A 24,280-nucleotide genomic window follows, 5' to 3' on the forward strand; every position below is an offset into this window, starting at 1 on the left:
CAAAGTAACTACAGTCACTCAAAAAAGTATCCGTACAGCCGGAAAAAAATTCTGTAAACCGTAACTTTTGACTGATTTTGTTCACATTTTGTATAATGAAAATTCAAACCGAAACTCAATTTGCGTAATTGAGCAACTTTTGAAAATTTAACTTTTGCTGTGCTTTCCAGCGTTTGAAAAAATCTCCGTTTTGATAACTTCTTGTGCGGTGGAAATTTTTCAATGTGGTGTTAACATTCTTGCAGAGAGGATTTTTCTTCATATATCCTGAAAATTTGATCAAAATCGAACAACAAATAAGGGAGTTGCAGCTTTTTAAAGTCGTCAAAAATGTCAAAGTTTCGTCATTTTGTGCGAAAATTGTCACTCTCTGGCGTTTTTGAAAGGCAGCAACTCCCTTATTTGTTGTGCGATTTTGATCAAATTTTCAGGATATATGAAGAAAAATCCTCTCTGCAAGAATGTTAACACCACATTGAAAAATTTCCACCGCACAAGAAGTTTTCAAAACGGAGTTTTTTTAAACGCTGGAAAGCACTCTAAAAGTTAAATTTTCAAAAGTTGCTCAATTACGCAAATTAAGTTTCGGTTTGAATTTTCATTATACAAAATTTGAACAAAATCAGTCAAAAGTTACGGTTTACAGAATTTTTTTTCGGCTGTACGGATACTTTTTTGAGTGAGTGTATATCTACCTAAGTATTTGCTATATACTTACCTGCATACTCGCTATGGGCCAACGTCAAATTTTAAAATCTACGCTTGAACCGCATCATTTACGAAATACAGGGTGTGAAAAACAGCCCTGATTTTTTTTTGAAAGTGTTAAGCAATCACTTATAAGAAGAAATGAGTCGTGTACCGTGTTGTTTAAAGCCATTTTGGTTGATTTTAAAACTTTAGTTGCGTTTACTTTAGTTTTGGCGTTTTTTCAAAATAGTAAAACAACCAATTAATTTTTAAACGCAGACTCCCTGTATTTCGAAAATTTTTGGGCCCGATTCCAAACATAAATATGTTTTATAAGAACGTTTTTATTTATTTTCACCTAAAGTAATATTCCTTTAAAATTACTTGATATTTGGGTAACACCAGCCTGGAACTTTAGGTTCAAAGTTGCTCTGCGAATAAATTAGGTGTTAGAGAAGTGAACGAGGCTTAAAAATCGCATTTCGTCATCACCAGGTCGGGGTCCTGACAAATTATCAATTTAAAGGAATGGTACCTCTCTTTGAGTAAACCGAACCCGTCTGTTGATTTTGGGATACGTGTGGTATGTTTAAATTCGCAAAGCGCTTTTTAAGGGCTTTCAGTAACCGATAACATTACATGTCCTTGTGTTCTTTGTACCAGCACGTGTTGCGTTTTGTTACCGCTTGTAAGATTTCTTACCATTCACTCGAAAATTTTACGGTTTGGTTGCACTCTTTCGAATTAACCATCTTCATCCGTGCGTCCTGCCTCAAGTGCATTACTATGGCACAATACGGAACACAAGTGTCACGTTTGACTCGAGTGTTGTAATCGCCGCAAGATTTGCCAGGGCTGTATTCAGAAGAAAAGTTAATTATCACTCTTGACAAACGAAACGCATCGGAAAACTGATTTTAGTTTTCATCTATCTCTTGCCCTACCACGGGGAGAAATAAGAAATGAATTGGAAAATTTCGATTTTTTTGGAATAGCTGGAAAACGGAAAATTTTTTGTAGTTGCATCGTGCAACTACTCTCTTGAATGCGCAACTTTTCTCCCATTTAACCAAGTCTGCAGCTGTTACCATTGACGAGATCTCCATGCTGAACATCTTTATTTAGACCCACTGTATTATCTCATTCTCTAACTTTTCAAGCACCATCGAATATATGTAACTTACCTTGAAATGATCTTCACAACAATAAAAATGAGTCTTTATCGAAACGTGTTTCAAGTCTCTTTTGACGGCTCTAAACCATTTCTTTTTCCTTTGCATGTTGTTAGGTACCGTCAGGAAAATTTTTTCTGGTGTTTTGATTGATGTATTTTTGCACCCTGGAACAAAACACCATTTTCTCTTATCCACCTTTTTGTTGTTTGGATCATCCATTTGAAATAGAAATACCAAGAGCAACGCACTCACTGCTCACTGAACGACGAAACAGTCAAGACAAACGTGTTTCGTACGTTTTCCTGCCAATGGTTGGCGCCGACGCGACGGTTGAAAATAATCCATTACGCCGAGTGACGCATCACGCTTGACCCCCTACAGGGTATCACTTGCTAGCCTCGTTACTTTTAACATAGTATGCATCGTGATTTATTTGGAAATTCACCCTTTTGCTCCTTAACCATTAGGGCATTATTGCGTCGTGATGAGCATGATAACACCATGAGTAAACAGGCCTTGGCATCGCTGCGAGATGTTTGTGAGCCTTGTCAATATACAGTGAGCTCAAAAATATTAAAATATCATCACGTTAGTATGCAAGTTTCATAAAGCATCACATTGGCACACGGATGCCAGTTCCATCTGATATATACAGCGTGGGCCACGAGTAACGCCTCGGGATTTCATGGCAAAGCCAAGAGATTTTTTAACTTTTTTTTTTAGGATATGTGCAAACGAACTAGGGCTACATTTTCAAATTATTTTCAAAGTATACATAATGTCCCAAAAACATGTAATTGATCAAAGTTGCATTTTCTTTAACCAGACCCCCTTTATATTGTATTATTTTTGCATTCAACCATTGAAATAAAATTAAGTTTGATTGCGTCTATGGCATCTAACTCTAACGGTTTTATAAATTAATTCAGAATAACCTCCTCTAATGCCCTGTTCAGTATGTTGCACTACAGACAAAACACTTCAGGTACAGAAATTTCCACTAAACGAGCATCGGATGATTACGGCGTTATTGATGGCTTTTACCAAAAATTAGTTTTTCATTTATATGTAGAATTTTATAAGATACATATTAAAAATATTCTCATTTATACAGGGTATATAAAAAACAAGATTCAGTACAAACTTTTAATTATTTTAAATGGAACACCCACATTGTTGCTGTATTTTTAGATTCTACATTCAATTTTAATACAAGGTCATTAATACATTGGTATTCTTAAAATTAATAGTCTTCCAGGTATATGCAATTGAATGTTGCAAGTGACAGTTGCACGTGTCAGTAAAACTGCAAATTGGCAACTAGCAGAAAGATATTTTGGAACTTTTTTGCCACAATACAGTGGAAGGTCCATGTTTCAGTATGCTACCAAGCTTTGCTTAATACTTCCTACAGGGTGTCCACAAAAATAGAGCCACTTGAACATGAAAGTCGAAAATTCTCTTGATTTCGTATTAAGAAGTTACGAATTCTTAAGTTTACATAATGGTGCTATTGTCAGGTACTATCAAAAAATTTCTATTTTATTTTAAAATCAGTTAAGTAATCACTAGTGGTAATAAAATTTTGACCAAAATGTTCATTTTGAAGGAAAATTTGATATCAAGAATTAAAACAATTTTTTAAAAATATATTCAAAAAATTAAAAAATGTTAGGTGGCGCTATAGTTATTCTCCTGATTCTACTAAAGTCCAATGGCAATAGTGTGAACTCAAAAAAAATCCGAGGGAACTTCATACTAACGAGTCTGTTCATAGAAAAGAGGGTGTAATCAAATGAAATTTATTAATGAACACCAAATCAAATTATACATTTCCATTTTCTGAACATGTTTTTCAAAATTTTTGGCCATTACCGGTTGCTCGAAAATCCTTTTAAGTATGATTATTTCGCTTATATTTATTGATTTTTGACTCAACCATTCTATGGCGATATTTAATGCCCTAACGGCGTCGGAATGGTTAGTTTTTTCAATATGTGGACCATTCTCACCTTCATTGTCGGTTTGATCTGAAGAAACATCATCAAGACCAACAACTGCTACCTTAGCTTTAGTTCGATCTTCCACATCTGCAGTACTGTATTCAGCTTAGGATTACATTTTATCACTATATCAAACCAGTAAACCGCTGGAAAATATGTAATCTCATTGTACATTAACTTGCTGGAGCAATTTCTTGTAGCAAATTTGTTGTATCCTTGATGGCATCAGGGACTAATGTCTTTTCATGTCTTAACTTTTCCTATAATATTACTTACTTAGAGGAAGGTTATCTTCATCTTCATTCTCCTTACCTCCATCAGAACCTGAAAAGATGTTTCTCCAGAGTCTCGCAATAAGTCCTGCATGTATAATAATTTATTCCATGCCGCAGACAAATGTAGAATTGCTTCTTGTAATGAAATGTTCTTCAGTGCTCCTGCCATTGCTCCTTCTGTTTATATAACAAAACTGAGCAAGTTTTCTCTATAATTGAGTGTAGTGAGCCTCAAAATATTTTCACCCATTGGTTGCAACAAAGGAGTAACGTTGGCGACAAGAATTCGAGGAAAGTCATCCCATCTCTAGTTCTAAGTTGTGTTGCTGGTGAATGGGAAGGTGCGTCTATCTAAAAGAAGAATTGGTTTCTATGGTAACTTCTAGGCACATCGAAAGCATCTTACTTACGAATTAATAATTTTGGAACATTGACATAAGCAGTATGTGTGTATCAAAATGAAAATACGTGATTTCGACTCTTACGTCTGATACAAAATGTTGAAAATACCATTATTTGAAAAGATCTCTTGTCATCTGGGCATTTTTAGTGTTTTTGTAAACAACTGATTTTTTAATTTTTGAATCACTAGGGGTTTCAACCTATGACCACCTGGAGCATTTACGCACCCCATAAATGTTAGTCTTTGCTTTGAAATTTGGAAACCAGATGCTGTTTTTTTAGCCAATGCGGCACAAGTGTTGTCAGGTAGTAACGACCCATTAAATCCTGTCTCGCCAGCATGGTAAATCTGGTGACAATTTAAATCATATGACTCAATCACTCGTTTTAAGTCCTCTTTGAAAGTGTCCACTACGTCTGGATTGGCTGATGATTTCTTTCCAGTGATTTTTAAAAATTTTGTACCACGACTCTACTCGAATCTCTGCAGCCAGCCATCACTAGCTGTGAAAATACCAATGTTTAAATTTTCGGATAGCAACAATGCCTTTCGTTTCAATATATCTCCTGATGATATTAAAGTCTCTTCTCTCTGCTTGAGAAATCAGTAGTAGAACTTTTGCCCCAATAGGGAAAATGCTGACTTCCTCAAAGTACATTTTTTCGATTAATTCGATGTGTGAGTTATAATATCGACAATCAAATTTTTGTTTTTTTGTCTAACAAATTGGACAATGTTGGCCTTTTCGCTCAAACTTAAAACTTTTTTCTTTAATATACCTTTTGTGCCCATTGTTGCTCATCTTGATTTGAGCATTTACAGGACGATATTTGATTACGACGCGTATATACATTTAAGTACACAACTCATTACTCATACACACACGACATGCGTAATATTTCAAGAAACGTAAAAAGGGATTTCCCGGGACTTCCCGGAAAGGTAAACGAGCAAACACTGAGATAGAAATGTAATAAATGCAGTCGTTCACACAATCGAAAGTGTAATTCGTTTATGCAATACGGAGTTCAATGTAAATAATTTCGTGTTCACACTGACGAGTTATTCTTATTAACGTGTGTTAACACTGCCGAGATTGAACTGTATATATCTGGATTCTGGATGGATTGTAATATATTTTTTATCGAGCTAGAACAATTATAATAATGTAGGACCTGGCCGGTGCCTCAACATATTAAGCGGGAGCATAGGCAGAAACCCTCAGCCAGGACTATTTTCAGATTATCAAATGCCCCCGTTGATATGAAAAAAAAATTATATCTGGGTGCATCATTGTGCAATGGGGTAAACAGGCAGTAATTTCCACAAAGTACTTACTGGAATAAGTACGTTAATAAGGCCCATTAGAACCTATGAATATGAACTAGAGACGCATTCCGATCATTATCGGTTCCTTTACAATATCCAAGTAAATCAACCACGTCTAAACAAGTTATCCGAAAATTGGAAACACAAAAATAGCTGTTTGAAAGTCTGGTTGTAATCATTTCTGATCAAGGCATGGAAAAAATCCACTACCTTTCAAACCTTATCACAAAAAATCATAGTATCATGTTGAGAAACGTTCCACATTGTAGGAAACACAAAATCCCCTTCACCCCCCAAAATTCCGTTCAGCTACTAGGCACGTTCGGAAACAGATTGTTCACAGAACATGAATTGTGTAATACATTTTTCATGTCATATAAATAAGTCGAGAATACAGAGTGGCTCACAGAACCGTTTCATTAGAAACTTTTTGACTTATAACTATTTTTAATTTGTCATACTTTGGGGTTAAACTAATATAAATACTCTCTATTTTTAAAAATTATTTTGAAGGTCATACTACTTCTGGTTATACCCAAAGTCAAGGTCAACTTCCATACTTGAAATAGAACAACTGGTATATTTTTGTATTTTTGGAATCTAAGAATTAACTTGATTGAACTCTTGTTAGATATCCCTATCCCTAACCCTAATCCTTTCGAAGATGTTTTGATTTAAAGGAAAAATCTTTCTAAAACACCATTTTTCCAAAATGTAAAATTCTCAGTTATTATTGGACCTGGCTTCGTTGACATTTTAACCAGACATGGTAGATTAGGTTAATGAGAAAAGTTTTTATAAATATTATACGGGGTCTCTAAAAAGTAATGTAAAACTTAAAGTATTTTGAAAGCAAAAAGCCGCTTATTTAAAATGGAAGACCTCGTTTATTTTTACATGTCTAGATTCTAAACTTAATTCTGAATCGATTTCTATTACATGTCTTTATAGATAAAATCAACCATTTTGCAGAAATTTGAGATTTTTTAATATTAGACGACAACAACTCGAAACATCTTATTCGGCTTTCAAAGGAAAATGGCGGTTTCTAGCTAAAACGCGTTTAATGTAATTCTCAGTTCAATAAATTCGCTCAGCAGTTTAGAATCATAAACTTTAATAATAATTATTCAAATAGTGATATTTTTAAATATTTCTGATAGTAATATTTTGTATAAAATATTATTGTTTTTAGTAAACGTGTCGGTAAATTTTCATAAAGCCAGCTTCAGCAACATCAGAGAATTTAAAATTTTGAGAAATGGTGTTTTAGAAATTTTTTTCTTTTAAATGAAAATATTCTCAAAACGGATAAGTTTAGGTATAGGAATATCTGATAAGAATTTAATCAGGTTAATTCTTAGACTTCACAATATAAAAATATACCAGTTTTTTTGTTCTAAATATGGAAGTTAACTTTAACTTTCCAAATAACCAAAAATAATATGACCTTCAAAATATTTCTCAAAAAAGAGCGCATTTACAGGGTGTTTCCTAAGTGCGGTACATAACTTCGGGAGCGTATTCCACAGCGAAAATAAAGGTAATTTTGTTATATAAACTATATCCCAAAAATGCTTCGTTGCGGAAATACAGGGTGTGAAAATTTCTTTAAAAAATTACAATTTTTAAAATATTTCCGAAACTACTTGAGACATTTTAATGAAATTTTGCAGGGTTTGAGAGTTAGCAACGGTGCGTATTTTACGCTAAAAACAGTGGCTGTTGTGTATCCAGTGGCGTGCGGGTAGGATAATTTCTGGATATTTTGAAGGAAAAATGTGGTACGCCACAGTTCTTTTCCAATATTTTGTTCTTTTTTTAATTATATGTTCGATTTGGAAGATAGGTCTCTTGACTTTTTTTCGTAGGACGCACCGCTTTCGAGTAAATAAATAAAAAACATTGCAGCTAAATTTTTTTATTATTTTTTTATTATTCTTAAGAGAAGAAATACTTGTATGAAGATATGAATTTTTTTGTTGTGTACTCGCCTGTTTGGTAGCGAAATTGTCGACATTTTACTAGTCACCAACGCCGTTTATTTATCTGTGCGTGAAACATTAAATTTCAGAGTATAAAATTTTCACACCCTGTATTTCCGCAACGAAGCATTTTTGGGACATAGTTTATATAGCAAAATTACCTTTATTTTATCTGTAGAATACGCTCCCGAAGTTATGTACCGTACTTAGGAAACATCCTGTGTATTAGTTTAACCTCAAGATATGAAAAATTGAAAATAGTTACAAGTTCACAGGTTTCTCATGAAACAGACGTGTGAATCACCTTGTATAGTCTTCAGTATATTCAATTCAGATGTAATCTTCATATTCCTCCCATATTCCACTTGGATTTTTTATTTAGATGTCTCGTTTTGATTTTTTTTTGGGCTTAATTATCTAGAATGTATATCATTTTCAAATCCTTATAACAATACTTCTGCATTTTCAATTTTTATTAAAATGTTCTTCATGAAAAGCGCTTAATCCGAGAATCAAAGCGAAACAAATTCAAGTTTATTTAAGTGAGTATAATCGAATTTGTATGATCGAAAGCTTTCACAACCTTGTCGTTCACAAATGAATAAGTGATTTATTAATTACTCTAGAAAGAATCTCTCAGCAGTGATCATTAAACTCGCTACAAAGGTATTTTCGCACAATCCTGAAATAGGTACCTACTGAAAAGCTCACTGTATTATTCTATTTCTCTCGTTTCATCACTGAAAATAAAATACCGAGATTCCGATAAGCCGCTCAGGTGCGAAAATAAGAAGCTTTCACTAATTTCCAAACAATTCTCTCTATGCGTAAAGGGAAAATTGGATGTACCTAATGGAAAGTGAATCATACACTTAATTTCATAACAACTTTGGATCATACTTGTAGGTGTTCGCTAAGTAATTACAAACGCATTCACAATTTGATGAACTTGTTTAATATCGCCAATAAATAAAAACGTCGAAAGCTCAAATATCAACTTTCGCACAGCTTCAAAAGTCTTTGTTAAATGTGGTTACACATTAGTTCGGATTGGGTATCAATCTAAGTCGGAAGTAGCGATTACTGATCTTAGTTGATGGATATTATAGGAAAAATATATAATCTTACATCTAAGCAGACGTAAGTAGACGTAAGACGTAAGTAATTAATAAAATATTAATAACCAATTAAATGCTAAAATATCGAGCTACGGGATCCTTCATGCGATGGAAAACTTGAGACGACTAGTTGATTGTTGGATGATGTGCGTACTGATCGATCATTATTTTATATGTGTTAGACTATGCCGATCTGTCACGGATTTTGATGTATCAGGTGTGAAAATAGAGAAAATTTGCAAAACGCCAATGAACTGAAAAAAAAAATCGATATAGCATAATTTTTCATAACTTTCCAGGCATTAAACCTCAGAGATGACTTAGCCGAAATTCTTCATATTAAAAATATCTGCAAAGCCCTTTCTCCTAGTTAGGTATGTAGGCCAATTTCTAGTTTAATCCATTTTTGTAATGCGTCACAGGGCAAAGAAACATCCACTGCAAAAATGTAAAATTTGAGCTCATTGGGTTTGATATCTGTGGTACAACTGAGTCACGTCATCCTTTATCGATATCTCACAACGTGTTAACACTCTTTTTTTCCTTGTGAAAAAATGTTACATGAGGCATTGAAGCAAAACCGGCTCAATGCACAAAATTTAGTGTTATATATGTCACGTTGATGGTGATGCCAATGCCCATTAGAAGACAAAATTCTCTTTAAATAATAAGTTACGACAAGGTCGCGTAAAAAACAAAAAAAATCAATGACCGTTTTCTTCATTAATAAAAATTTGTGCTTAGGCCACTTTTGCGTCCAACGGCTCATATAGTATTTAGTCAAAGTTCGCACCTTTTAATTTGTTTTCCTCTATAGCGAGTGTTTATTATTAGATTTCAATGACATAAATTGGCTCTAAAAGCGCATACAAGAGTACAAAATCAGTGGCGTACAGCTGGAGTTCGAAAAACAATGCTCAGGAATATTTTACGAAGGCGAAAAACAAATTAATAAAAATTTTTGTTAAATCAACTTTTAGTTGATTATGCACTCGGTTGCTTTAACGTCAAAACTGAAAATAAAACGCCATTTAATATTTTGAAAAATATGGCGGAATGGTTTTGTTCGATTTTTGGAAAAAAACATATGGGTAATTCCAAAAATGTTGCTGTTTTTGCTCGTTGCTCTGTATAGCAGAAGTTTAGCATCCTGAATTGAATCTAGAAATATAAAGAGAAAAAATAGAAATTTTGAAGTGATAAATTCATGAACGAACACCAAGAGACGAGGCTTATGTTCAAAGTAAAAGATTGTGAAAATTACTTGCTTCTTCACATAGTCATAAAACTTTCTTGTGTTACATCGAAAAATTTTAAAACCACACCCAGTCTAGTGCTCTGACAACCGAGTAGTGTGGAATTCAACGAACCTCTCGCCCACTAAAAACCTCGTTCCAGAAGGACATAGGGTTGGGGTCAGAGAGGATTGCAAGCTGTTACGCTATAAACGATTCGACTTCTGTTAATTGTTAAGCACTCCCGCATACCAACTCTTCAACGTATCTAATGTCATTTGAGAAAATTACGAGGCTTCTTCCCTCTTTGGATCATTTCGGTTCTATGGTACTTCCTTTCTCTCTTTGTGTAATCGAGAGCGCCTTCCTGATGACTCCATGCTCAATTAGTGTCATTTGAAGTTACACGACAACACCACACTTCAAGTCACTTTGTCTATGCCCTATTGGTCACGTAGCATGATGGTACTGCTTTTGATGTGTGAATCCTACAGAAGTTTTCGTTTCTTTTTTCAGAAATGGAAATTGTGTCTTCTTGGATGTTGTTTACGTTTTCTCTAGAACTGCTTATTTTTGCGTTGTGACATTCAAATCCTTTTTCTGTAGGTCCGTCCTTAGATGTATGATCCTTCAGTCTGTGTATGCTCTTCTATGAACTTTCCTACCGTACTTGTCTTAAAGAGCGTATGATGTGAGAAGTCGTTCCCTCAAGAGGCCCGCGTCCAGTCACTTCCCTGTCCAGTACTTATTTTTTGTGTTTTGGTGTTAAATATGTATTCGTGGAATAAATAGAGGGTTCCCATTTAAAAAAAAATGAGTTTTTTACAATTTTAATGATAATTTTGGACTTTCTTTTAGAATACCTTGTATGAAAAAAGTTGATTTAATTAACTGATCCAAGGACTGCAAAGCATTTTGTACAATAGCGCAGAATTTCATTGCAAAATATTTAGCAATTTTCGAATTATTAGAAAATACATTAAAGGCTGAAACTCTAATTATTTTTGGAAAATTCTAAATATCTCGAAAACCGTAAAAATTAGATATAGAACGACACGAAACATGAATACACAATATACACGAAAAATGTTTATATTGTTCCACAGAATCGAAATTTATTATAATATATAGGGTGTTCCGTTTAAAATAAGCGAGTTGACATTCATTTCCGGTATAACCGGAAGTGGTATTTTCATGAAAATATTTTTAATCAATAGATCACCTCCACTTTAGTACGATGCCCAAGTTTAAACTTTTTCCTAGTCATAGCTTTCAAGATACGAATAGTGGCCGTATTCGTTGGACACCCTGTATAGAAGTAAAGCCACTTGTCGATACAAGCCGCTGTTTGATGTAACCCTGACATTAGACGAATAAATTGTAGGTGCTTTTTGTTAGGTTCGATTGTCCGGATAGTGTTTTAGTTATTGAACACTGATCGAAGCCTGGTAACTCGTATTTTGTTGATGACTATTCTGTAACAAATTAATCCCACTATAGGACTAACACTACTCACGGTGTGTCCATTAAACTGGTTCCCGAGAGACCTGAAGGCGGAATGTCAACTAAGTTAAAGGTCTCTAAATCTCTCTTCTCTAAATTGAATTGAGGGCAATTTTAGATGGTTTTGATTTAGTTAAGAAACAGTGGCAGTAGTCCGATGACCAAATTAGTTCAGGTTGATTACTATTCTATCATAATTTCTTCCCACGTCCAACGATACTCATGGTGTCTTACTAATAATTCCTGACAAAAGGGCGGAAACGTAAATGTAAACCAACCTTAAAGTTTCCTCTCCGGCTTAAGCGGAATGAGCAATTTAATTCTTGGGTAATTTTGAATGGTTTTGATTGTCCGTTTATTGATTTTTTTACAGACCATTGGTCGTTTTCGTCAATCTCTAGTCCGTAATTTTATTCTGCTGCACGGCCAATTGCATTCAAGTTGACTTATCTGCGCTAGTTCAATAATGAGGTCTTCTCTACACCAATCAGTTTCACGATCTTAATGTGTACAGGGTGTTTAACTGCAGTTTTGCTTACTGGTGAACTCGAATGCTTATTTGCTTTTACTTCATCGGCCTGCTGAGGCAGGTTGATCCGCATTTGACTCATTTTGAAATAGAGCTATCGCGTCTATATTAATTAAAAAAAAAAAGGTTAAGCATCTTAACCCTTCTGCCGCCTGTTTGGGCTTGAAGAGTTCTCTGGCTTTCTCCTATCTCGCAACTCATGTGGAATCACCGATAAGAACTTGGAACCTGCCGGGTCCCTAATTGATCACATACGTTCTGACATTGTATTGATTGTCTAGGTGCCGCTTAATGGGCAATTTGTGTCGCTGTAACTTATAATCTACAGAACGTTCACGAAAAGGGAAGGCTTAGTGAGAATCAACGTTGATAGTACACATGTTGCCCTCTACCGGCGTTAGTTTCAAATTTGTGAAATATCAACGGTGGACTCTGCATCAATATCTATCTACGATTTTTCATTCGCAATTTTAATTTTGGAGTTAACTTTAGAGATGGAGACTAAACCACCAGCGTTTTGTTAACTTTTTCAGGGATTCCTTAACCATTAGAGCTATTCCGTAAATTGGCAGTAAATGCCATTGTTATACTTTGGCTATTTTTACATCGCATTATCGAAATGTATTTATCATCGCAAATTCATGAAATTACACAATCAAAGGACATAGGTGCCGTTATTGTGTTTTTTGAAGGTGTGGGTTTCACAAGCAATGCAATATGTCTATAGGGACGGCGAGAACGAGATCACGCTCAAATATTTAAAGCATGGAAAGACATATGAGGCATTAAGCGCAAAAGTGGCCAAAGCAAAAAATTGATTTCTGAGGAAAACGGTTTTCCAACATTTTCCTTTTAGAATTTCTTATGCGAACTTGTTATAGCTTTTCATTTAAACAGTACTTTGTTTTTTTCCTAGTCGCCATTGACGTCACCATTAACACTGCGTATGTAACATTAAATGTTCAGTGCTGTTTTACAGTCATAATTCAGAACACTAAATTTTGTAAGTTGAGTCGTTTTTGCGCTCAACGCCTCATAGAGTCCCTAACAAAAGTGAAAATTTAGTGCCGTTTTATCTTCAGCCTTTTCGCTTAATCCTCTTTACCTGCAAAGTTAATTTGCGCGAGCCGGACATATGGTCTTTACAGGACGTCCTTGCAGGAGCCAGATCGAGTTTAAATATTTTTAAGCAGCAAAACATACGAAAGATTCCTCAACTTTAACCATTTTTTTAATTAAAGGTTAAATGTGGGAGCGCAATTATGATTAATTTTATGCAAATACCGCAGACGTCCTCGCAGTTATTTCGAAAAATTTCTACATGTTGGAACCAAAAATGTGTCTGAATCGTAAATTGGCTTTGTTTGTCGCAATGATTTAACAAATATGATCTAATTGTGTAAATATTCCTAAAAACATAGTTAAAACATAAATTGATCTGTAGACAAAGTGTACTAATTTTTCGCTGATGATATTTGCATAATAATTTTTAAAATGTGAGGCAGAGTGAGGCTTCCTCAATTTGAGAAAATGTTCTACTCCATTTTGGAAAGAGATGTCTGAACTACGACAGAATTTTTACCGTAGCGTTATACTGAGCATAAGCAAAGGGAAACAGAAGGGTAAAAACAATTATTGCAATTCAAAATTTGATATACAATTGTATTTTGGTAGCAGTGGAAGCACTCATGTGCAGTTCCTATTTTCCACTGATGACCTCAAACCAGCTTCATATTTTCATAATCATATGTATTTTTGATATGTGAAAACTCAAATCATCAAGGATTTTGACTTGTTCCTTATATATTTTATTTATTGCTTCTATTACCAACTAATGGTTAGACTAGAAGATTAAATACAGGGTGTCCGAAAAAGTCATGTCATAAATTCTGGGCTAAAATAATACTAGTGCTTCATATAAAAAAAATCTTAGAGACCTTCGTTACCAAGTTATACATTCTCAAAATGAGATGTGAAAAAAGTGTTTTTGCTGTAATTTTTAAACAATTATCGTGGTGATAATGAAAGTTGGGCTGTTTCAACAACTGTTGAATGTTTGAATATGAATGTTTCATATGGATTCCTTCTACAGGGGAAGTAAAAATGTGTCGTTTAAACTCACAAATTTTTTTAGTAAGTTAATGGAATCACTTTTTGTTCAATTTTTTTTTCTATAAAAAGGTATAGTTTGTTTTAGTCGATACCTTGTACCGTTTCTGAGAAAATCGCTTTTTATTATCAAAATACACCACACATGCCAACAATTTTAAATCTAATAAAATAGCAATTTATTATAAAAAATTATATGTATGACAGCTAAAGTTATCAAGAAACTCTAATATGGACATTTTGGCCTGCAAGTTCGAACATTAGATGCATATTTCCATATTGCTTGTTGCTAAACTCTAAGCAATTATCAAAATAACTTATGTTGATGACATTGATTGTTGGCATAAACATTTTTGATAACTAGCTATAAAACATACGACTTTTTTTAATATAAACTGTCTTTTTTTATTTCAAATTGTTAGCATGTACGGCGCACGTTGATAACAGAATGTGATTATCTCAAAAACGGTACAAGATATTAATTAAAGCCAAATACACCATTTTTGTAGGAAAATTATGAAAAAATCAAGCTATGAGAAAATAAAACTAATTTCGTCGATTCAATGAAACAATAAACGAGTTTAAATTAGACATTTTGACCTGTGTAAGGAACACAAACGAAACATCTGAATATTTACATCTGAAAATTAGCACGATTATGAGTTATTTACATCATCCAACTTTCATGGGCACCATGATAATTGTTTAAGAGTTACAGGAAAAAATATATTATTTTTTTTAATTTTTTACTTTGAGAACGAATACCTTGGTAACGCAGGCCGTTAGTATTTTTTTATGTGACATACTAGAATTATTTCAGTCTTCTCTATAACTCCAAAAATTTATGACAGGACTTTTTCAGACACCCTGTATAGAAATATTAATTTAGGCGCAAAAACCATGTGAAAAAAATAGGTCATAATAAATATGTGTGGAGAACGAAAAGACTTGTTGCCTTAGCATGCAAAAGGAAGTATTTATTGATCAGAGTTTACATTGTTTTTTTATTTATATATTCGCCTATAATATAAAAAAATATGTAAATATGTAATAATTTATCTGATTTTATCCCCAATTCCAACATAGATAGTATGTTAATAGCAATTAAAGATCTCCGTAATTACGGTAGTTCGTTGACATAAATGGCAGGAACGTTTACAGTTTAAAGTAATGCGCAGTCTCAGAATAACAATAACATTAATGGAATACTAAATTAAACGCACTGAAATCTGTTTAGTATCTTCACACAGGCTGGACTCCGGATCATGTCTTCGATGCTCAGTGCAGACTTGTCGACGCAGAGCGCGTTACTAAAAACCAAAATGAGTTGAAAAAGTGAAAAACATTGCAAATGAAGGAATTAATTTTGATAACTTATTGGTTTATACTTCGTTTCCATTAGGACAGAGATTCACAAGAATATCACATCATGTCGAACCAGGTGAGCTAAGAGAGATGCGAAGCAAATTCTATCATAATATATTTTTTTCGATTTTGCTGTATGCATCTCGAACTTATGATGCAACCAAACTTAACTCCGATGAGAGCAAGTGAAATATTAGGTCTACCGGAAAGTTCTATCCGATAATTTCGTTTCAAGTTTAAACATGTATGCGCACATTCTTTTGAGCCATATGTGGCCGTGTTTCTTTATAACTGCATGTACATACATGTTTCCTTCGAAATTAACTACAGTAAAGATATCTTATGTCATTAAGCTAGACGCGATTGTGAAAACGTGGGTACTAATGAAATTCATTTGAGGCACTGTATGTTGCATGAATTCCAACGGGGTGGAAATGCTACGAAAGCATGTCGAAATTTAGTAAAACTTTTTGAAGGAGATACTGATTCAGAAAGAACATGTAGGGGATGTTTCGAAGAATTTGAACCAGGTGATTTCGATCTTAGTGATAAGGCACGTTCTAGGCGGTCATCTCCAATTGATGACGATATTGTAAAGATCATGATGCGCCAAGATCCCTTTCTAACAACATCGGAGATCGCGGAGAAACTTAGCTCAACAAACCATTTCAGACCATATTTGGAAGCTAGGATTGGTCCACTAATATTCCAGATAAATGTCTCATGAGTTAAGTGACAAAAATTTGCATGACCGCATCATCATATGCACATCTCTGCTTGCTCGAAACAAAAATGAACCTTTCTTGGGCCGTATGATTAAGGGTGATAAAAAGTGGAATATGTATGAAAACATTATAAGGAAAAGAGCGTACTGTAAACCTGGACAATTTATTCCCTCCACTCCTAAATTTGGATTGAGCCTTGAAAAGAGAAAGCTGTATATATGGTGGGACATCTAAGGACCAATCCATTACGACCTTTTGAAACCAACGAAAAGCTCAATTCGGAGAAATACTGCTGGCAAATGGATGACTTAAAGAAAGTACTCCGAGAAAAGATGGATGATGGAGATGTTCAACAGAAAGCAAATCATTTTGTACTACGACAATGCCAGACCACATGCTGCTTTCGCAAGAAAATCGCAAAGCTAGGCTGGGAAATTCTCTCGTATCCACCATACTCGCCAGACCTTGCACCCTCTGATTTTAACTTGTTCCTCTCTTTGCAAAATTTTTCGGCGGGAAAAAAATTCAAAAGTAAAGATGTCAAAACAGCACTTCTTGAGTTTTTCGTCTCCGAAGAGAGACCGTCCTTCAAAAATGGGATTTATAAATTGCCATCGCGCTGGCAAGAAGTCATAAACAATAATGGAAATTTTATCGTACAGTAAATATTGTTAGATGGATAAAAAACTGCATAATTTTCTTCTTCTTCATAAACGGATGGAACTTTCCGTTATACCAAATATATGAACGAAAGGGAAAATTTGATGCTCGGTGTTGATCAATGAATAATGCAATTAACGTTTCAAGGTGTTTAAGTTCTTTAGAAAAATTCATGTTAAATAAAACTCCTTCTGACTTTAATCTCGAGAAAATATTACTTTCCGAACAATTCCTTTTCATCTAATTCTGGAGCAAAATTGGAATTTCCGACGTCTGCCGCATGATAAAAGTCATCTCTTGGGTACTTAAGGTACTAGAAAGGTTATTTTCTAATGCACCTAGCGAAGACTTCGCAAGGTCGGCTGTGGTCATTGTCGAATAAGAAGTACCAACTGACTTACGTCAAAAAACTCCGTAGATTACAAAGGTATTATTTAGTATTGAACACGCACTTTTTTTCAGTCTCCGGCCTTATGGACTTAGACCCCGATGCACCCCCTTTCACTCCACCACCAAAGATCATGATAAGGTATCCATCGGAAAACTCAACTCCAACGTTATCACCGATGATTGTTGTTAAAGAACCTCAGTGTTCCAGGTAGAACATTTTCCTGATAACACCTCAGCTACTTTACATACCTACTGAATTATACTAATGGTTTACGGTATGTTTAACTAGATACTCCAGAAGATCCGTGCGCCAACAACTAGTGGTGAGTGGTCCCCGACCAATACTAGGCAGCAAACTTCCATTTCCTCGACCGATTCTGGGAAGAAAAGAAGAACCTGTGAGGGACGAAGCTGCTGAACATATAGGAAAAGAGTTTCGAAACGTGAATAGATCCTTCCAAAGGATGAAGATGAAGGAAGACAATGCTGCCTTAAGGCAGAAAGAGGAAAGCCTTTCTCAAAGTGTTTTGGTTTGAAACGAAATATTTCTTTCGATTAAGTTGTTTGAGTAATTGATAATTTCATTGAACTTGCGACGTTTTTATTGTGTTACGTTAAAATGCGATGTGAGGAAATGTTACAGCCACCACCTTAATCATTTTTTGAATCGCTCCCGTTCCGCGTTAAATGAAATTCAGGAAATAAATTAATTTTATTCACTAAAATCGAAATTAATTTAACAACCGATAAACTACTTTTGGACCATCTCGGATTTGGAGTACCAAAGCGTTTGTTGCAAGAATATACTTGTATGGTATTCTTTTGGCGTCAAGGCAAAGCCGGCAATTTTGTCGATATTTCAATGCAGTATTTATTCAACAGACAGATGGGCAAAATAAGCTTAATGTGGACCAAAACGGCAAAACTTCTCTTTAACTGTTCTAAAACCATCAGATTTGCTCCAAATCACGTAAATTGTACGATCTAGGGCTATTTCCATCATTTCCATCAATCCGGAGGTTAAATAACCCCAATTCCGTGGTAACGTCGTGTTTCGTCTTAAATTGATCGAAAACCATGATTTCGCTTTGTACAAGTGACGTTACACGCAGATTTGCTCAAATCGACTCAAATTGGCAAAATAAGCTTAATGTGGACAAAAACGGCAATTCGCACTTTCGCTGATCTAAAGTAGTAGACCAAAAGATGTTATTGACCCTATTGTTCTTGGATTTCCATTATACTCCGGGTCGTAACTTCTGTTTCAACTCAGTTATGGTATCGCGATGGTAACTGCCACCTGTTGGCAACACCAGTACTGGAGATATGTTTTCAAGAAGTCACTCAGCCACATGAGAAAACCTATAAAATCAAGTAGAATATGCTCTAATCCATCCCTCTATTATATTCAGCCATTTTCGTGACTGATTAAAAAAAAGGACCGTGACTGAACTTAAAGTGTAAATGTGTTAACCTTCATTTTAAATCGCTGAACAATCCATATCATTATGTTTTAAAGATATTATAATATAATTTAAATGTCCTTGACTATGTCTGACTAAGACAGGTGAAATTGATCAATATCAATGGAACAGCACCGCTCAACTTGAAAATTACTCTTTGCTGCATTTGTCTCATCATTCACGTGTATTACTCGTTTTTCTCAACCTCACCTCCTATATTATAGTTCGACATTAATAAATTTAACGCAATTAAACGGTTATTGCTTTTTTCGCACCAAACGGTGTCTATGAAACTGAGGACAGTCCGGACATGATTAGTCCAGGTAATGGTTAGTTCAGCGGCCTATTTCATGATTCCCCACTCCCGGTAACTATCTTTGAATAACATTAACTTTCAGTGATTTTTACCTCTTATCATTACCTAAATTTTTTTAGAAGATGAGATGAAATACGTTAAACACCAACAAGTTACCGAGGCCATTGATTCATTGGTTGATGATATTGTCCGTCCGAGTGTAAGGTGCGCTTAAGAATTTTACAAAATTTCCGCTAAAAGATCCTTCTCGCTCTCCCCAGGTTGTTCCCTCGGAAAATCACCGCCAGGTTAGTTCAGGTTAGTTACATAAGGTGGGGATGGCGAAACCTCCGTTCTTGGCTTCTTTTTATGTCCGCGTTTATCTTCATTGTGCTGACGATCATGTCGCTCACACTTTTCTAGACCTCTTCCGATCTTAGCATCTGATTCGACACGTTTTCCATTATGATCTCTTCCCTCTTCTCGCTATAGAACATAATTTAACGGGCATCGTCCTTTTCCTCGCAATAGCAGCATGTGCCATTTCCTTTCTTTTTTATTTTATGGAAATGTGCACCGAAAATACCATACGCCGTCATCGTCTGCGTGGGGAAATAATTCGTCCCCCCAACCACGGCTTTTCCTTGATCAAGATCTTTGGCTAGCCCTCGTTGCAGCTGCATCTTTCCCACCAGTATTCCATTAACTCGTTTCTACGAGCCATTTTTACTGTTATTGTTTTCCTGTAGCACTTATTTCTTCCTCCTTTTTGCAAGCCTATTAACAGGAATCTTGAATGCTTCCACGGAAGTTATCAACATCGTGCAATACGCTCAGGAGACCATTCTGGCCTTTGTCCTTTTTACACCGTCCAGGAAACGTCGGTAGGTTCCAAAACAACGGTCGGCCGCAGTCTCCTCTCTGGTTGTCGGGAGATACGAAGTTTTGAGTGGTTCCTGCCATCAAACTAACAACTCTTTTTACATAATTCTTTGACGTGTTCCCTCATTCTCAGATGTTTACACTTAATAACTTTATGCTTTGCACTTCTGCACCGTTGATTTCGATTGCGATTTGCTGAAAATTTCTTCGTCCTCCCTTCATCACTATCTGCGTCTTCTCAACCACAACTTATAGACGCATTTCCTCCAGTGTCCACATTGTGCACCATATTGCAAACTGTGCCTTTCCCCTAGTTTCTCCCAGTTTTTTCCTGTAAGACCCAATGGCCTGCAATAGCCAAGATTAATCAATTTTATAGACCCATTCTGAATACTGCATCGTAAAAGATGTTCCATAAGATTGGCCACAGTACGAATCTCTGGGAAACTCCATATGTTACAGTGTGTTTGATGCCCATTTGGTCTAATATTGCCTTATTCGACACATACCACTTAATAATCCTCACCAGGCATTTCTCAACTTTCCACTCCTCCAAGGCGTGACCGATGCGCTCCCACGTTACTTAGCTGAAGACTGATTGATGTCGATTAGGACCATCACTACAAACTCCCAATGAGTGTAAGACATGGACTTTAATTCTTTGATTGTCTTCTGGATGCTCGCACTGCATCGACCGTGGCCTTCTCCAGTTAATACCCAAATTATAACTTACTGACTTGTCTTCCGATTCTTTTGGTAAACTGGTGTTTATCAGGCTTTCCAATAATTTTCCTATTGTGTCCAGCAAGCATAGAACATCAGCAGTATCATTTAAATTTAAAATAATAAATAATTAAGTAAGAATTATAATTATTTAAAATTTAGAGCCCGGTCTGAACACTATCCGTTTAGGATTTTTGTGATTGCAACTTCTCTGTGGTTACAACTGTTTTGGAAAGCTCTGCTTCGAAGTGAATGCGAATATTGTCACAGAAGAAAAAATCAATAAATAATATATAAATAATTACCTAATCGCAAATTTGTGTATATTTATAAATTAGATATTTAATGCTTAGCATTAGAATGACGGTAAATCGGTTTTGGAATAACAACTTACTAAAGGGCATTGGCAGTTGTCCCATATTTGAAAGTTGCCCTTTCTTGTAAAATACATAATGTACATTTTTAACACTAAATACACAATTTTGTTGTACATTCTTAAATAATCAGAAACGTAACAAATATCTAAGGAAATCGGTGAATAAGCTTAAGTACTATTTATTTAACGTAATGATTACAATGTCTCATGGATAGTACCACTAATGAAATCGCAAGCAGTTAAAACATTAAAATAGACAGTTTTATGGGTCTTTATCGGTCGTAAAAATTGCGTGCCACCGCACGAGAATTGTAAGATTAGGAAACAATCTTGTTGCTTTGCCAAACGAACGAATCATCTAATTTTTATTATCAATTAGGAGGTCGTAAAATTGGCTTTATTGATACATTCGATCTCAGGTTCAACGTTGCCAATTTACACCCACACAAATCCGATTAAGCCATTACAACTACTTTAAATACACTTAAAAAAAAGTATTGTTTTTAATAATGGGACTATAGCTCACAGAAGTTACAGATTTTATAATACCTGCACATTTAAGTAATAGAGTTATTTAACTAATATGGACAGTGTGATATATACCGCACGGCTCTTCATTGTACACTCCCCTCCCCCACTCCTTCTCCCCGTAAACTTTTCTACGAATTATTTCTTTCGATAAACTCAAAGGTGGCATTAAATAGGACAATAAAATACTATCTGTTAACGTCTGTTCATTTTCTTAAATGTTGCTTACGTCACCGGTAGCGCCAAATGGCCGGATTCTTCAAATTCAAACGTGGGTCATGTGACACCTCAAATTAGAGATCTTTCGAAACTACATTCAATGGTGTGTTGCGCTTCGAAATATATCGATTAGTTTTTGAGAAAAACAGCTCTAAATGTGGTAACAAAAGCGATACAAATCAAGTTATATAGTACGTAAACAATGAGAAAGCTCCTTTGTTGATAGGAATTTTCTTTTCGCTTTTGTGCTCACGAAAAGTTTTTGATTTAAAAAAAAAAGGAAAAATTGATAAAAAATAATCAAAGACCATTTGTGAGCACAAAATTCAAAAAACAAAGCATTTTCCTATTAACAAACAAGTTTTTTCGTTATTTATGTACTGGTTAACTGAGTTGGTACTGCAGCTATTATCGCATTTATAACTGTTTTTCTGCAGAGCTGCGCGATAGATTTGGAACCGCGGTTCCATCATTAAATGTAGTTTTGAAAGGCTTTTAATTTGAGATACGCCTTGACCCATATTTCTTTTTAAAAAATTGAGCTGTTTTGCGCTACCGGTGACGTAATGAACATTAAAAAAAATAAACAAACGTCAAAAGATGGTAGTTTCCGTCCTATTTAATGATGCTTTGAAAAGGTTGAGAAATAATTATTTCTTAAAAAAATTAAAGGTGGGGTACAATTTAGAGCCGCGCGGTATATAGATGTTGGGAATAACGTCTCACACACCAGTAGGAGTTGGTTTAGCAGTGGTATTGCGGTGGCAGCTAGGGGAACTGAAGAACAAGAAAAGGAATACGAAAATAGAAAACGTTTTGCTGGTGGGTAAGGTGTCCCCTAAATTAATATAGGAATGAACAATCCACTTCAAACCTGTAGAACATAGTTAGTTACATCAAAGATTCTAATCAGATAGTCGCAATGACGATGTTTGTGATTGATGTCTCACAGTTTTAACTCGTGAACGTTTTTTTTAAATACCAGGCCCTTATTTGTATGATAATATCATACCCGAAAGCTAGACAGAGTGAAGGACACTGGAGTCGATCGAGTTAAATTATGGACATTGTGTGCATAAGATTTTGCCTAAAATATATTCAAATTTAACGTTTAATTTCACCAAATTAAACAGTGACAACTTTGTCACTACTGCTTTTTATCCGGAATATTATCTGCCCTTCTCAACGGGGATTCTCTAAGCAAATCTTATGTTCGCTCAGGACGAACAGCAGTTCGATACTACAAATTCGTATCACTCATTAAGTAGTGATCGAAGATGCTAAATATTGTATCACACACTGAATGCAAATTTAGAAATTTTGGAAAAAAGAAATAAATATTTTCGAGGTGTTCCGTCAAAAGGGAAGTAAACAATTAAAAAATAAAAGACACAGACATGTACTTTTAGGTATATACTCAAGTTTTCTTACAAAGAAATCAAATAGTTAGCAGCGTCATCAGACATTCAACGGTCATAATCAGAAAACGCGGTAAGAAAATTAAGAGGACAAAATACAATCAATAAAACAATCCTTAATGCGTAATTAGTTTATAATTTATGATTTTTATAATCTGAATACTGATTAGCTATCGCTAGGTATCTATCTTGCGATCGTTGCACAATTTATTTAAATCTAAACGTGCTTCAACCTGATTTTGTGCGTGTTCCTCTAAGTTAAACGATGAGGGAAGCCAGAGGTTTTTACTGTATACGTCAGATGGGTTTTTATAAATAAAACAAACAGAAATTTATGGAACGTTGTTTTACTTTCAAGAATCGCGAGAAGAATATCTCGCCCGATAAAATCCGTTATAGTGGCCTCGAACGCGCATGTTTGCATTAAAATGAATCAACACAAACACACTTCACCACCCTTCACGAAAGCTAACAGATATGAATGGAATATTTAAAGAGGTTTGAGGATTTTTCAGTTTCAGCGTAGCAAAGTATCAATCGGAAAGTCAAAAGGGTCCGCACAAAGTTGTAGTGCAAACCTCCCGAGCTACAGTGGGTTCCTGACCAAAAATAAAGCAAAAATCCGTGTAAATATGCAGACCTCAGTTCCATGCCGAAATTTAGAGAGCAGATTGGAAAACTTCCGAGTAATCTGCTGTTTCGTCAATACGTTTTAAAATATGCAAATACGGGGTGTTCGGTTAACAATTCACCCTCTATATAATTTCGTTTTTTTTTGGACAATTAAGTTGGACACCTAAAATGAAGGAAAGTTCCTAGTTGAACCTTTTTTTAATATCAAAAGTAAAGAAGTTCCATATTTCGAGGTTAAGTGTTGACGAA

General features: G+C 35.0%; 1 protein-coding gene across 1 annotated transcript in view; it reads left to right on the forward strand.

Annotated features, from left to right (window-relative positions):
• LOC136346965 (uncharacterized) overlaps nucleotides 1-18,087 on the forward strand; it is a 33,335-nt gene extending 15,248 nt beyond the window's left edge. The window contains exons 2-3 of the mRNA XM_066296556.1: nucleotides 17,567-17,702; nucleotides 17,784-18,087. Coding sequence (XP_066152653.1) covers nucleotides 17,567-17,702; nucleotides 17,784-18,030 — 383 coding nt within the window. The 3' untranslated portion in view covers nucleotides 18,031-18,087. The remainder of the gene's footprint in view (nucleotides 1-17,566; nucleotides 17,703-17,783) is intronic.
• The last annotated feature ends 6,193 nt before the right edge of the window (nucleotides 18,088-24,280 follow it).

The sequence above is a fragment of the Euwallacea fornicatus genome, chromosome 25 (genome assembly GCF_040115645.1).
Source record: "Euwallacea fornicatus isolate EFF26 chromosome 25, ASM4011564v1, whole genome shotgun sequence".
NCBI lineage: Eukaryota > Metazoa > Arthropoda > Insecta > Coleoptera > Curculionidae > Euwallacea > Euwallacea fornicatus.